This window comes from Chiloscyllium plagiosum, unplaced genomic scaffold (genome assembly GCF_037043375.1).
Source record: "Chiloscyllium plagiosum isolate Xiang-an unplaced genomic scaffold, Cpla_swu_hap1 HiC_scaffold_11, whole genome shotgun sequence".
In the NCBI taxonomy this organism is placed as follows: Eukaryota; Metazoa; Chordata; class Chondrichthyes; order Orectolobiformes; family Hemiscylliidae; genus Chiloscyllium; species Chiloscyllium plagiosum.
Window position 1 is genome coordinate 30,966,632 of NW_028270149.1, and position 15,545 is coordinate 30,982,176.

The 15,545-nt window shown below is 38.4% G+C and overlaps 1 protein-coding gene across 4 annotated transcripts in view; it reads right to left on the reverse strand.

Moving 5' to 3' along the window:
• The window catches only part of LOC122557325 (ubiquitin carboxyl-terminal hydrolase 12-B), a 69,525-nt gene that overhangs the window by 9,136 nt on the left and 44,844 nt on the right, over positions 1-15,545 (reverse strand). For 3 of the 4 annotated variants that reach the window (XM_087991954.1, XM_043704908.2, XM_087991956.1), the window contains 3 exons: positions 6,338-6,421; positions 5,787-5,984; positions 1,072-1,150 (listed from right to left, as the gene is read on the reverse strand). In XM_087991954.1, coding sequence (XP_087848080.1) covers positions 1,072-1,150; positions 5,787-5,984; positions 6,338-6,421 — 361 coding nt within the window. The remainder of the gene's footprint in view (positions 1-1,071; positions 1,151-5,786; positions 5,985-6,337; positions 6,422-15,545) is intronic. The other variant, XM_087991955.1, reaches the window with a different exon arrangement.

Genomic DNA, 15,545 nt, shown 5'->3' on the forward strand with positions numbered 1-15,545 from the left:
CAAAAATATTTATGAAATACACGACCTTTGCAGAGAGAACTTTCCAGTTCTTAACAGCTCATTTTTGGTGAGATAATCTGCCAATGATTTTGAATCGAAGACTTTTGAATATTAACCATGGTGGATGTTATTAAATATTTTAGCTTGAAAATCTCAATTAGATCTCCTCTTACCCTTATATTCTGCAAGAAATACCGTAACTTAGCTAACTTTCTCCTCGTAACTGAAGTTCCATAACCCCTATATCTACAAAACTGGCTTTTAAAAAATACTCACGAAGCTTTTAAGGGCGGCATGGTGGCTCAGTGGTTAGCACAGCTGCCTCACAGCACCAGGGACCCAGGTTCGAATCCAACTTCAGACGATATGTAAGTTAGGTGCATTAGTCAGGGGTAAATATAGGATAATAGGCTAGGGGAATGGGTCTTGGCGGGTTACTCTTCGGAGGGTCAGTGTGGACGTGTTGGGCTGAAGGACCTGTTTTCACACTGTAGGGATTCCATGATTCTTTTCTATGATTTTAATTGACAAGTGCCCGGGATGGCATGGTGGCTCAGTGGTTAGTACTGCTGCCTCACAGCAAAAAGGTCCCAAGTTCGATTCCAGCCTCTGGTGACTGTCTATGTGGAGTTTGCACATTCGCCCCGTGTTCATGTGGCTTCCTCCAGGTGCTCTGACTTCCTCTCAGTCCAAAGATGTGCAGGTCAGGTGAATTGGCCATGCTAAATTGTCCATAGTGTTAGGTGCATTAGTCAGAGGAAATGGTCTGGGTGGGTACTCTTCGGAGGGTCGGTGTGGACTTGATGGGCTGAAGGGCCTGTTTCCACACTGTAGGGAATCTAATCTAAGTTCAGCACAGGTTCTGCTGCACAAACAATGTTGATTTTTATCCTCCAGGTAGACCATCAAGTATTTGTTATTTATTTTTTAATGGAGCAGAAACTATACAACAGTTGCAAAATGACTTTTGAAGGTGGAAATTAATTGCTCCATTTTTGGATTTGCTTTGTGCAAGATTGTGATGGCAAAGAAAAATAAAAAAAAGACTAAAAATTGTAAGCAGAGAATTACCTCCACAATATCGTCATCAAAGAGCAACCAGAAACCATGGCTCTTTACAATGGTGATATAATGTCCACGATTGGGACCACTAGAAGGAAAAGCATTATGTATTATTATTGGTGAACCTAGTTGCACTAAATCAGATTACAAGTGGTGTAATGTTAGAAATGTATAACATGTCAAAGTGATGAATAAAGTTATTGTGAATTCATAAAAATGACTAAATGCAAAGCTTCAAAGTGCTGGTGATAACTACAGAATAGCTACAGACAGAAAGAAGACTTTTGGCTAATGAAGAGTCATCTGACTCAAAACATACCTCTGCTTTCTCTCCACAGATGCTGCCTGACTTGTTGAGTTTCACCAGCAATGTGTGTTTGGGTTTCAGATCTATAGCAGTTGCAGTTTTATTTTTGTGAGCATCTTGGCTCTTTGCAAGAGAAATTCAGCTCGTCCCACTCTCCAGTCCCTTCTGCAAACTTTTTCTCTAGGTGCTTTTCAAATTCCATTTTAAAAGCTATGATTGAATCTGTCTCCACCACACACTTGGGTCCATGATTCCAAACCTAACCACTCGCTGTCAAAAAAATTTTTTCCTCAAGTCACCATCTTCTTTTTTTGTCACTTTTTGTCACATCTGTGGCCTCTGGTTCTTGACCCTTCTATCAATGGAGTAGTAGTTCTTCATTTGTCCTCCTCATATTTCTGAATTTTTCCATCAATTTCTTCTGCTTTAAGAAGATCGATGCTGGCTTCTCTAGTCTATCCAAGAAATGGAATCCTTCATCTCTAGAACCATACTATCAAATGTTTTTAGCTGTCTTTCTAAAGTTTTCACATTCTTCCTAAAGTGTTCTTATCAGAATTAGTGACAACATTTCAGTTGAGGCCAAACCTGAGTTTTATTCAGGTTCATCACAACTTGCTTGGTCTTGCATGCCATTCTTCTACATGGATAGCTTAGGAACCCATCAGCCTTTCTTAACCTGTCTGTCACCTTCAATGATTTGCACACATGCCCCTACCCACAACCCCTACCCTGCACCCCCTTTGGAATTGTAGTATTTATTTATATTTTGATAGCAAGAACAAAGAGAGGCATATCACTTCACTCTTCTCTGCATTGAATTTCATCTTCCAGGTTTTAAGGATGGAAGATGAATGGATGCAGAATATGAAAGGAGGTATACTTAGGTGTGATTGTGATTTGAGTGTTTGAAAAAAAAACACACTACTGAAGAAACCTTTTCAGGAAATCTTATCCGTTACTTGCTGCTAATGTCCACTCCCATCCTAACCTGTGATCCACACATGCAGTGTCCTGTAGTAGAACCGGATGTGATCAGAAAAACAAAGTCTGGCTGATTGTTTTTTCACCTTGCTGGCCAATTATGCTCAAAGGTGGAAATTTGTAGCAAAATCAATGAGCTACTTTCTTGTAAGGAATCAACTCACTGCCTCAAATTCTTTAATTCACATTCAATCTTGAAGCATGTTCTCAACTAATCACAACATTCAATTTTTAATGATTATTTGTTGAAGATCCTGCAGTGGAACGTGTACCATAAAATGGATTTTGGTCAGTTTCAAATGGGCATAGGCTCAAAACACAAATTTCCTCAAATGTAATATATTTGTACAGCAAGGTTAAGGGGTAAAGGTCAGGAGATTCAGAAGGAATGGGGAAAAAAAAAACTTTTCCACTCAGCAGGTGGAAAAAATCTGGAATGAACTGTGCGGAAAGGTAGTGAAGGCTGGAAAATTTATAACCTTTAAAAATTATTTGGATGAGCACTTGAAATAGAACATTCAAGAATATGGGACGATTGCAGGAAATTGGGATTAGCGTGCCTTTAGCGGTAGTAATTGTTGGTGCAGACTTGATGGCTGTGCGGTATGACTATGACATACAATGGAAGTCACTGATGAAGTAGCTAGAGATGGATCAGCTTAAGACACTATATTGAGGAAGTCTGCAGCAATGACGAGACAATTGGGCTCCAACAACCACCATTACAACTTTTTTAAAAAAATAAAATTATGGTAGATGCTGGAAATTTGAACTAAAACAGAAAATGCTGCAGAAACTCAGCTGACCTGGCATCCACTGTGGAAGATAAAGAGTTAACATTTTGAGTTTGATATGATTCTTCTTCAGGAATGTGGTTCTGAAGAATTCCCAAATAGATTTGAAACATGAACTCTCTTTCTCTCTCCACAGATGCTGCCAGACTTGTTGGGTTTCTCCAGCACGTTGTGTTTTTATTACAGGCATGCTCCTTTTTGGCGAGTTATGATTCCAACCATTGTAGGGCTCCCTCCTGATTTATACTGACGTCAACTATACCAAGGTTCCCTAACACCACACATAGCCAAAAGCTGACTTGATATTAACAGCACGTGACAATGCTGCTGCTTTAACAAGCTTACATTGTCCTTTGTTATTTTTTTCAAGAGGAGTCATAAAGCAGAGGTTATGATACGTCTGGAAATATATCTACTTGTAAACGCTTTAAAGTTTTTTTTTGAAACACTTGTACAATGAAAGGGGTGTGGCCAGTTCTAATTCAGGGTTTTGTTCTGGTTCAGTCTTAGTAAGCAGTCTGTTTGAAACTGCTGATCAAGTTTTAGCTAGGGACTCAAAGCCCCATACTGATCCTCTCTCTTCCACAATTTCTCTCCTGTAAGAACCTGTTTGATTTTATCTTTTATTGCCAAGGGAGTGTTATGGGATGTTGCAGGAAATCAGAACAGGTCTTTGTTAAGTTGCGTTTTCATGTCAGTTGGGCTTTCAAATAGTTATGTTATTCTAAATTTGGTTTTCTTTTGTTCGTGTTTTGTTTAAAACTGAGTGATTTGACCAGCGACGCTGCTCATAAGGTGAATTTTCATCTCACACTTGCTTAAAATAACAAGAAATGTTAGGTTCTGGGCTACCTTGAGGGGGTCTGGCCTGGTCCATAACAAGCAGTCACAAGTCAACTTTGTCCACAGGCTGTAATGAGGTCAGGAGACGAATATTATTGGCAGAATCTAAACTGACCAGAATCTAAACTGGAAATGCCACGAGATAGGATTGTCAATGACACCCTTCATCACTCTTCTGGTGACCAAGAGAAGACCGATGGGATTGTAATTGCCCAGATGAATTTGTCTGGCTTTTTGTGGACAGGACATAATTGTGATATTTTCTACATTGTCAGATAGATACTAGAACAGCTTTATTTGTGATGCAGCTAGTTTTGGAGAACAGGCTTTCAAGTACTACAGGTTGTTATCAGCACCCACAGCCTTTGTTGCATCCAGTGCCTTTAACTGTTTCTTGATTTCATGTGGAGTGGATTGAATTGACTCAAGGTTAGCATCTTCGATGTTGGAAACCTCAGGAAAAAGCCTAAATGGATCCAAATAATTCAGGCTGGTCTCTTGCTCTGATGTACTGGGCTCTCCTATCAGTGAGGATAAGAATATTTCTGCAGTCTTCTCCAGTTAGTTACATAATTGTTAAGCCCCACTTATGAATGTATGCGCCAGGTATGCAGAGATTTAAGCTGATCTGTTGACAGTGGGATTTTATAGCTCTGCCTATTGAATGCTGCTGCAGTTAGTTTGCATGCCAATTTTCTGGTGTTGTAGCTTCATGAGGTTGATACTTTTTTTTTAAGGTACCCCTGGTGATGCTTCTGACACTTTCCCCATTCAAAGCAGAAATAGATGAAAATATTTATGCAGGAATAACAATGTTGAACTCCTGAATACTTCACCAGTATTACAATGCTTATTTACCATATACTAATCAAGGCTACTGCTTATCATCTTTAATAATGATCTTGTGTAGACAACTTAGCAACTTCTCACTAATAACTTGGTAATTGGATTCTAACAATTGTGCAAGTCCTGTGCCCCCCTTTGTCTTGTCACTTCATTAAGCTGACAACCAAGAGATGAATCTCTCTGCTTTGTGTCTGGCTATCTGGAAATGCACTAACTTTCCTTAAATGGGAAATATGGGATATCAACCCAGGTGCTTGTTTGCATCCAATGATTCATGCATGACTTCTCATTGCCTTCCTTTCTGCCATCAGCCAACTGAAGAGATGACTATGAGAAAGCTGTACTAATTTGGGAATATATGCTGCTTTAATCATCTCACTGTAGTCTACATACTTGGAATTTTGTTGCAAGAATTCAACTCTAACAATGCAAGATTGGATCACAAAATAATCTAGCAAATATCTACACTGATTAAATAATGTAAATGTAAATGATTAGAATTCACCCAGTACATTACTTCCATTTACATGCTCATGTACTTGCTTGACAATGCAGGTTAAGTATGACCCAAAAAACAGAAATTGCTGGAAAACCTCAGCAGGTCTGGCAGCATCCATGGAGAGAAATCAGAATTAATGTTTGGGGTCCGGTGACCCTTGCTCAGAACAATTGGAGAGAGGAGCAGAACTTCTTCAAGGTGGGCATGCCTAGAAGAGATGTAGCAGTGAGTTCAATACGAAATAAAAACCGGAAAAACTGCAGATGCTGTAATCCAAATTGATTTACAGCATCCACATTTATTTTGGTTTTTATTCAGATTAAAGTAGGAAATGTTTTACTACAACAAAAAGAATATTCAATGTCAAAATGGAATGTGAATAAAACCATATCAGATCATTGCAACAGGTTTTACAAGAGAGATAGTGGGACAGAACCAAGCAGTTAATTACCTGCCACAGTGAACAACCACAGCTACAAGATCATACATTCGGTCTGGATTAGTGGCATCCCCTGATGTGTTAAAGAGTCTCAACTCCAGGGGAAAAACCACCCTGTAAGAGAGTTTAGTGTATCTATGGAGCTGATCCATGTACTTGAATCTTTTCAAATGCAAAGCAAGAATCATTGGAAGTTTCTTCACCCTCATTCTGCAAAGAATGGAAAAAATAAGATCATGTTGTCATTTCGCACATTTTAATTTGCAACATAAGTGAATTTAAAAGTTCCAAATTTGCTTTGCTAGTAATTATATTTTAACAAAAATCATAACTTTGACTGTGCCAATCTAGTCCCAAAGCTTTCATAATCAGGTTGAAATAATTTCAGGTATCATGGACATGACACAGTAAACAGATGTATAAACTTTAAAGGAAGAAAGTAAGGCACAGTTAGGATTTATCTACAGTATGTTCAGAAAATTCATTTAGCACTTTTCTTCAAGTAGCTTTATCATTAGTAAGCCAACCATTTACTTTATTGTTTAGAAAATTAAAGTGTTCACCTCTTTTGTGCTTCCTGCTTACTGCGACACTGCTCACAGTAGTATTTATATTCACTGCAGAGCGTCTCAGTGTTACTGAATCCTCTGTAGAATAAACAAAATTACTTATTAACAGAGGCACACTTTGGATACATCAAAAAAGTTCTGAAAATTATGAAACACTCTTAATGAAATTAATAAGAAATACTGTTACTACTTGAAACAAAGAGCCTGACTGTATGATTGGCTGCTGTCATTGTTTTACAAGTACCCCATTTTGTTATATCTTTCCCCCAGAAATCTAGATGAATTACAAATCTTGAATAATATGCCAGGTAGTGAGTGCTGGCAAATTATTTGAATTCAAGAGGTATCATAGCCGAGCTCAATCCTCACCTAGACTGTCATTAACATTCATGTGCACTTCTAACCTAAATAACTTTTAAGATAAACTTCACTTTTTCATATCTCCAATCTGTTTCGCTGAAGATTCATTTTTGTTTTTGAAAAAGAAATATCCAAGGTCCTTACTATGAATCACATTCAGTTTGAATATAATTGCAAAGGTATTTCAGCAAATCAGGTTGTAGAGTCTTGGTGATATCAAGCTTAAGATTTGAAAGCCCACATAATGTTGGAGATGGAAAGAGTGAAGGAAATAACAAGTTCCACAGTTCTCAACTACTAAAAAGAGAAGTAATTTGAATGAATACAATGATACAAGTCTTGGTGTCAACACAATATGGGGTGCAAGGTGTAGGTTTGCATTCTTAAAGTGCAAAAGACTAAAAAAACAAAACTCAATGTAGCAATGATGTTATGAAATTGAAGGCATGTAGTGTACCTTTAAGAGAGAGTGAATGCTGTTCTGAACTAAAAGCTTACAAGCGCCTATTTATTTGACTAGATGGAAGTCCCAGAGTGTACTGGAAAAGTGAAGATATGTAACATTTGGCTGTGAAATTGATACCCGAGTTGGTTGCTGTTTTGACAACAATTTGAATTTAACCAGTTTAAATTATGCCCCAGGATACTAAAACCCAATCGGATTTGAATTTATTGTTTTGCCATCATCAGCCCAATGAGGAGATCCAATGTTGGGAGTATAAAAATGTGGGCATTTTGAAAATTGGAGAGAGCGCAACTGCTATCAGGACAGATCCAAGAAATTAATAACACTCGCTATTAGAAAGTACCGTTTCATATGAAACATACCCACAGTAAAAAGAAAGGTGACCTAGAGAATTCAGCAACCAGAAGAGCAAAGTCACAGAAGATTACAACAGCTGTTTGGTTTTGAAATTAACTTGATGTAATTTTAATAAGTGTCCTATTGGAACACCATATTGTTATAGAGTTGGAGGCAGGTGATAAACAGTTAAGAAAAAGGGGCTTAGTGTTGTGAATAGTTGTTTAATGTTCACTTTTTGAGTTTAAAAAAATAAATTGATATTCTTCTCTTTAAGTAGTGGAATTTGGAAGTTCTCAGGTTACGGGGCGAGGTGAGCTTTTCTGGGTGTTTGGTTTATTTAACAGAGGGGTTCACTGCCGTGTTGTAACAGTTTGGGGACTCAGTTCTGAGATTTGGATAGATTTGGACAGGTTTAGACAGATCCAGTCTGAGATTTAGACAGATTTGGGGTACAAAAAGTCCCAGTAGGTTTAAACATCCTAGATCTTTAAATAAAACTTCCCAAATTTGCCAAGAAAGTTTAGAAAGACAGAGGAAGGACATACTTTTAGAATGAGCAAATAGGTTACAATTGGATTTAACCAGGGACAAAAGGAAAGCTGAAATTGTAATGAAATTGGTCAAGCACTTGGGTATATCAGAGAAACAGACAAGTGCGGTAGAGTTAGAAAAATTGACATTGTAATTGAGGCAAATGGAGTTAGAAGATAAAGGGAAAGAAGAGTCAAGTGAGGAGAGAAAAAAAAGAAAGCAAGAGAAGGTTTTTAGCTGAGCAAACAGAGAGAAAAAAAGAGAAAGGGAGAGAAAATTTGAACCTCAGAAGTTGGAAATTTGTCAGGAAAGTCAAGTTAACAGGATGGAGATGAAGCGAGAAGATAATGATATATATAAATATATTAAAACGTTGCCACATTTTGATGAGAAAGATGTCAAAGCTTTATTTCATTTGAAAAATTGGCTAAGCAGATGCAGTGGCCAGAGAACTTGTGGGTAATGCTAGTTCAGACTAAGCTGGTGGGCAGAGCTAGTGAGGTACTTGCAGCACTGTTAGATGAGGGGTCAAGAGATTATGCAAATGTCAAACTACTTTGACATGCTTATGCATTAAGTGCATAGACAGCGGTTCAGAAACAAAGGAGGAACCAGATCAAATTTATGTAGAGTGCAAAAGAATTAAACATTGCAATTTTGATAGTTGGATGCAGGCCTGAAAAATAGATAAGAGCTATGAGGCTCTAAGACAGATTATTCTGCTGGAGTTTAAAAACTCACTTCCAGAGATGATAAGAATACAGAAAGTTCATGAAATGAGAAGACTGGCAGAGATGACAGATGAATGTGCGTTATTGTACAAGGTGAAATTTAGCTTCTGACTGGAATTTCATCCTGTGAGGAATAGAAATTGAGAGAAGGGGAGATTCTTCACAACAAAGAGTAGAGTACACTGGTAATGGTTTCCCCACATGTGAAAAAGGAAACTGAAGAGGTTGGAAAGGTGAAAGGCCTCAGGTGTTTTCACCGTAATAGAGTGGGACACATAGAATTACAGTGCCGGTGGTTTAAGGAGGGCCCTGGGAAAATATGTTTTCACTGCCATAAGGTGGAACATGCAAGATCTCAGCGCTGGTCATTGAAGAAAGGTACTGTGGGAAAAGATGTGGTGAAGAGGCTAAGCCAGTGGGATTAATGAAAGCAGTAAAGGAAACTCCAAGAAAACTCGAGGAACTGCAGGACAGTGCACAGCCTAGGCAGAGGTTGGATATTGAGTTAGTGCCTGATCTCTATAAAGACTTCACCTCTGAAGTATAGGGGGAAAGGGAAAGAAGTTACAATTTTGAGAGATACGGGAGCTAATCAGTCTCTAATAGTAAGAGATGAATGTGTTTGCACTCTTTCTTACATGTTACCCGAGAGAGTGGTTATTTGTGGAATAGATGAACAGAAATTTAACATTCCCCTGTGTAAGGTCAGGTTGGATAGCCAAATGAAGACTGAGGAAATAACAGTGGGAGTGATTGACAGAGTGTCAGTTCCAGGAATGCACTTTGTTCCTGGGAACAATTTAGCAGGATTGAAGGTGGGAATGACACCCCCTATTGTGGAGAAGCCAAAGGACCAGGGAACTGAGGAAATAAAAGAAAAATATTCTGAATTTTTTCCAGACTGTATAGTAACAAGATCCCACTATCATAAGTCACAGCAAGAAGCAAAAACTAAAGAGATAGATGAAGGATGTGAGGTTCAGTTAGGTGACACCCCGTTTGATGTAATGCTGCAGGAAAAACCTCAAAAGGTAGAAGGTCAGGCAGAAGTGTTTAGTCAGAGATGTACAGCACAGAAACAGACCCTTTGGTCCAACTTGTCCATGTCGAACAAATATCCTAGCCTAAACTAGTCCCGATTGCCAGCACTTGGCCCATATTCCCTCTTAAACCCTTCCTACTCACATACCCATCCAGGTGCTTTTTAAATACTGCAATTGTACCACTACTTCCTCTGGCAGCTTACTCCATACACGCACCACCCTCCGCATGAAAATGTTGCTCCTTAGGTATCTTTTATACCTTTCCCCTCTCACCCTAAACTTATGCCCTCTAGTTCTGGACTCCTCCACCTCAAAGACTTTCATGCATGTTATGATTTATTGCATATGTCCCCTCCCTAAAACTGAAAGTGGGAACCAATACTTGCTAACCATAATGGATGCATCTACCAGATTTCCAGAGGCAATTCCATTATGGAGTATTAAGGTAAAAAGGGTAGAGGAGTAGTCAGTAGCTTTCTTTACTCGGTAAGGGGTATCCAGAGAGTTTCAATCAGACCAAGGATCTAATTCTACTGCTAGGCTATTTAAGGAAGTCATGGATAGCTTTGGGCATACTGTACTTTAAATCAAGTGCATACTATCCTCGATCCCAGGGAGCTTTGGAAAGATAGCATCAGACCTGGAGACCATGTTAAGAGTGTATTTGTTAGGATTACCCAAATGATTGGGATGAAGGTATCCCATTCATTTTGTTTGCCATTAGGGATATCCCAAACGAATCGAGTAAGGTTGAGTTAACATTCGGACATGAAGTGAGAAGCCCTTTGAAATTAATTAAAGGGCAACTGATAGGACCGAAGTCGGAGATCTCACACATGGATGATGTATCTAAAGTGAGGGACAGATTAAATCAGGTAGGTCAATTAGCTAAATAGCACCTGAAGAGGACACAGCCAAGAATGAAGCAGGTGGCAGATAAAAACTCTAAAATTTGGACGTCTTCCCGTGAGGATGATGTATTAGCATTGTTAACAGTAGTAGGAGATCCCTTTAAAGCCAGGTTTAATGGTCCCTATCATATTGAGAAAAAGTTAAGTCAGGTAAACTATCTGGTAAAAGAATGCCAAATGGAAAAAAGCTTTATCGGGTATATCATGTGAATATATTGAAACCTTACCCATAATAGAGGCAGGGATCTGGAGAAACAGGTGTTACTTACTGCCCCGCAGATTGAGGAATCCAATCCAGATGTCATGGAGTTTGATCTGCCTCAAAATGCATTAAGTAATGAGGAAATCCTTGAGGAGTGGGATAAGTTAATGAACACTGTCTCAGAAGCAAAGGACCCAGTTGAAAGGTTTGTTGCAGCAATATGAGGACATATATAGAAATAAGATGGGGAGGACTAATGCTATTTTGCATGAGGTAGAAGTAGGGAAAGCTGTTCTGATAAAACAACACCCCTACAGGCCTCTCTAAAAACCTAAAGAAGGAAGTGGTTATGATGCTCAGTGAAGATACGGAGTCAGAGTTGAGTGGAGTTCATCCATGATGTTGGTTCCCAAATTTGACAGAACTCAATGATTTTGAGTGCACTATTGGAAGGATAATGCCATAACAAAATTGGACTCTTTTCCAATACCAAGATTGGAGGACTATACAGAGAAAGTAGGTCAAGCCACTTACATCACAAAGTTGGTTATTGGCAGGTACCTTTATCAGAGAAAGCAAAAGACATTTCTGCATTTGTAACCCCAAATGGGCTATATCAATTCAAGTTGATGCCCTTTGGAATGAAGAATGCACAAGTCACATTCCAAAGACTCAAGAAAGGAGTTGTGGCCAGATTAACAAATTGTGCGGTTTATCTAGATAATGTAGTGATCTTTTGCAAGTCATGGAAAGATCACATGGTATAGTTGGTAGAGATCTTTGAACGATTAAAAGAAGCAAAACTGATAAGCTTAAACAAAACAGAATTCGCGAAGGCAGAGGTAACGTTCTTGGGACATAACATCGATCATGGAAAGTTGACACCAAGGAACATGAAGACGAAGGTCATAAGAGACATTTCCACCACCATCCTCAAAGAAAGAGGTGCTTCGATTTTTGGCACTAAGTGGATTCTACCAGAAGTTGATTCCAAACTTCAGAAGCATGGTGGCACCACTAATAGATTTACTAAAGAAGAACACAAAATTTCAGTGGACAGAACAAGAGGCATCCAAGAATTTAAAAGCAATATTAACCAGTGCACCAGTTTTAGCTAGATCAAATGTTTTGAAATCCTTCAAAGATGCAATCAATGCTAGCGATATAGGCTGGAGCTGTACTGCTACAGGAAGCTCATGATGGAATTGAATGGCCATTTGGCTATTTTGCAAAGGAACTCAACAACCCACAACAGAGAAAATACTCTACCATCGAAAAAGAATTATTGAGTTTGATACTGCCTGACAACAGTTTAATGTTTATGTGACGAACAATGTGTCGAAGACAGTTGTGTACACGGACCACAATCCTCTTACATTCTTGGAAAGATTTAAAGACAAAAATATGAGACTATTTTGTTGGAACCTCATGTTACAGACTTGTAATTTACAAATTGTACATGTTGTGGGTCATAACAATCTGATAGCAAGTGCATTATTGCAGATTTAAAGAAGGTGTAGATAAGATTAAGACAGCTTCTAAAATTATATATACATGCGTAGAAACTAATATGAAAAGTATAACTTAGATTAATGACCTCTGTTTTTTCATTATAAAGGGATTAATAATTGGAAAAAAAAGCCATCTCTCCATTATGATGGATTATTTTTTTCTTAAGGGGGGGAGGTGTTATGAAGTTGAAGGTGTGTACTGTACCTTCGAGAGACAGTGAATGCTGTTCTGAACTGAGAGCTTACAAGCACCTGTGTATATGACGAGATGGCAGACCCAGTGTGTAGTGAAAATTGAAAATATGTAACATTTGGATATGAAATGGATACCAGAGTTGGTTGCTGTTTTGACAATTTGAATTTAACCAATTTAAATTATGCCCCAGGATATTAAAACCCAACCGAGATTGGATTTATTGTTTTGCCAACATCCAACCAATGAGACGATCCCATGTTGAGTGTATAAAAATGCGGGCATTTTGAAAACTGGAGAGAGGGTAACTGCCATCAGGACAGATTCAAGAAATTAGGAAACACTCGCTATTAGAAAGAACCTTTTCACATGAAACATACTCAGAGTTAAAAGAAAGAAGGTGACCCAGAGAACTCAGCAGCCCGAAGAGTGAAATCATAGAAGATGACAGTGGCTATGTGGTTTTGAAATTAAGTTGATGTAATTTTAATAAGTGTCTTATTGGAACAGCATATTGTTATAGAGTTGGAGGCAAGTAATAAGCAGCTAAGAGAAAGAGGGGCTTAGAGTTGTGAATAGTTGTTGTTTAATGTTCATCTTTAGAGTTAAAAAATATAAACTGATGTTATTTTCCTTAAATAGTGGAATTTAGGAGTTCTGTTACTCACATTTTAACAGATTATGAAGTGAGGTGAGCTTCTCTGGGTGTTTGGTTTAATTAAAAGAGGGGTTCACTGCCGTGTCATAACAATGACCATGTACATAAAAAGCTAAAACAGCAAGAGTTCTTGAAGTGAGAAAAACTGCCTGTTTGAATTCACAGGAAATGCCTAAAGAGCCTTCCTAAATATTGCAACAGCATTTCAAATCTTGGACAGACCTGTTCTCTCCAGAGAATTGGGGTCTTGAAGAAAAAAGGAAGATCTCGTATAAAAATTTAAAATGAAAGTTTGGCAAATCCAGAGTGAACAAAAGAAGAATATGGGGTAGAGCCCAAAACAGTGATCTTAAGTTATACTGTGACCTTGAACTGAACTAATTTAAGGAAGAGAGATACTGCAACAGTTCAGCATTCAGGAAGGATGAGACTAATCGAGTTAAGGACTGTTTTCAGCCAAACCTATCTTGTAAGTTGCTAATTGCAACTGTACGATACATATAGTCTCAAAAGGGTTGAATAAAGCAGTATTTTCAATGCCCCTTCAAAAGGGCATGGAGAATTTTACAACTGAACAGCAAAAAGAATAATAGGTATGTACAATCCGAGACCTGTTGTGAAGTCATTAGTAAAAACGATTCATAGAATGGGACAATAGGTGGAGATGGTATGATGGAAGAACAATAACACTTCTGACTGTTCCTGCAACGTAGGAAAAACCTAACTGCGGGCTTTATAACACTGGTACAAGAATTATGATTCAAAAGAAAGATGCAAACTTTACTCCACCCTTAAGTGCAACACCTGAATCAGATGCGTGTGACACAGACAGTGAATGCAATAAGTGGTAAAGCAATTCATTACCGAGCAGTGACAGTGCTCACCTCAAATACAAAGTTCAAGTCTGCTACTCCCTGCCCCCCAAAAACTTCTGCAATTTTCATTCCCAGTTTTCTGCAGGCAACAGGAATGGCAAAGAATGAAAATATAGAAATAATTTTGAGGGCAAACTGATTTACAACAGGTAACAAATATTTTTAGGCAGTTTAGAATTTCGATGAATCACACAAAGATTACTGAAGGGATGGAAAGGCACTAGGGAACTTCAGTTTAATTGAAACTGAATTGCCATCACGTCAGTAAGAAAAAGCTTACCTGATGTTGCTATCACAGGTATGCACCCAGCAGTGGAAAAACACTGAAAATGTCCTGTTCCCTAAAGTAAAATTAGATAAAGTAGCATTTACTTTGAAAAATTAAAACTCTGGAAATACTTTTGACACAATTACCTTTCCTTACAAAGAAACAAAGGTGAAATATTATGACCACATCTTCAGTAGGGTTTATTTTTCCACAGATGAGCACATACCATAAATGCCTTCATAGGTAAGCTTCCCATGACAATCATGGCAATGTTTCAGTTTTAGCTGAGACTTTCCCATAGGCTCAGTAAAGGTTAGCACACATTGCGCAAGTTAGAGAGATAGGGTCAATTGTACACTCTGTGGAAGACGTGGGTGGACCACAAGATCACTCTCCTTCAATACTTTCATGTTCACTTTCCAGTGCCTAATAAATGTGTACTTTAAAATTTTATATTTAGAGTACTCATCTAACAGGTTACTTAACGATATTTTCTGAAATGTTTAGCCATTCCTCAAAGGAGCTTTGAAAATGAAAAATTTAAATTATCTTCCCTTGCCCAAAACATGTTTGTTTAGAACCAGCTAAATATCTTGTACCCTGCAAACTCATGAGTTAAAAAACACCTTTCTAAAATATAAGTAGCATTAAATGTATTCACAAAGAATAAAATTAAACTTTGTACTTAACACTAAGCCCTAGTTCCCTGTCTAGGTGACATCCTCAGTGCTTGGGAGCCTCCTGTGAAGCGCTTCTGTGATCTTTCCTCCGCCATTTGTAGTGGTTTGAATCTGGTTTCCGGTTGTCAGTTCCAGCTGTCTGCTGTAGTGGTCGGTATATTGGGTCCAGGTCGATGTGCTTATTGATTGAATCTATGGATGAGTGCCATGCCTCTAGGAATTCCCTGGCTGTTCTCTGTTTGGCTTGTACTATAATAGTAGTGTTGTCCCAGTCGAAATCATGTTGCTTGTCATCTGTGGGTGTGGCTACTAAGGATAGCTGGTCGTGTCGTTTCGTGGCTAGTGGTGTTCATGGATGCGGATCGTTCGCTGTCTTCCTGTTTGTCCTATGTAGTGTTTTGTGCAGTCCTTGCATGGGATTTTGTACACTACAT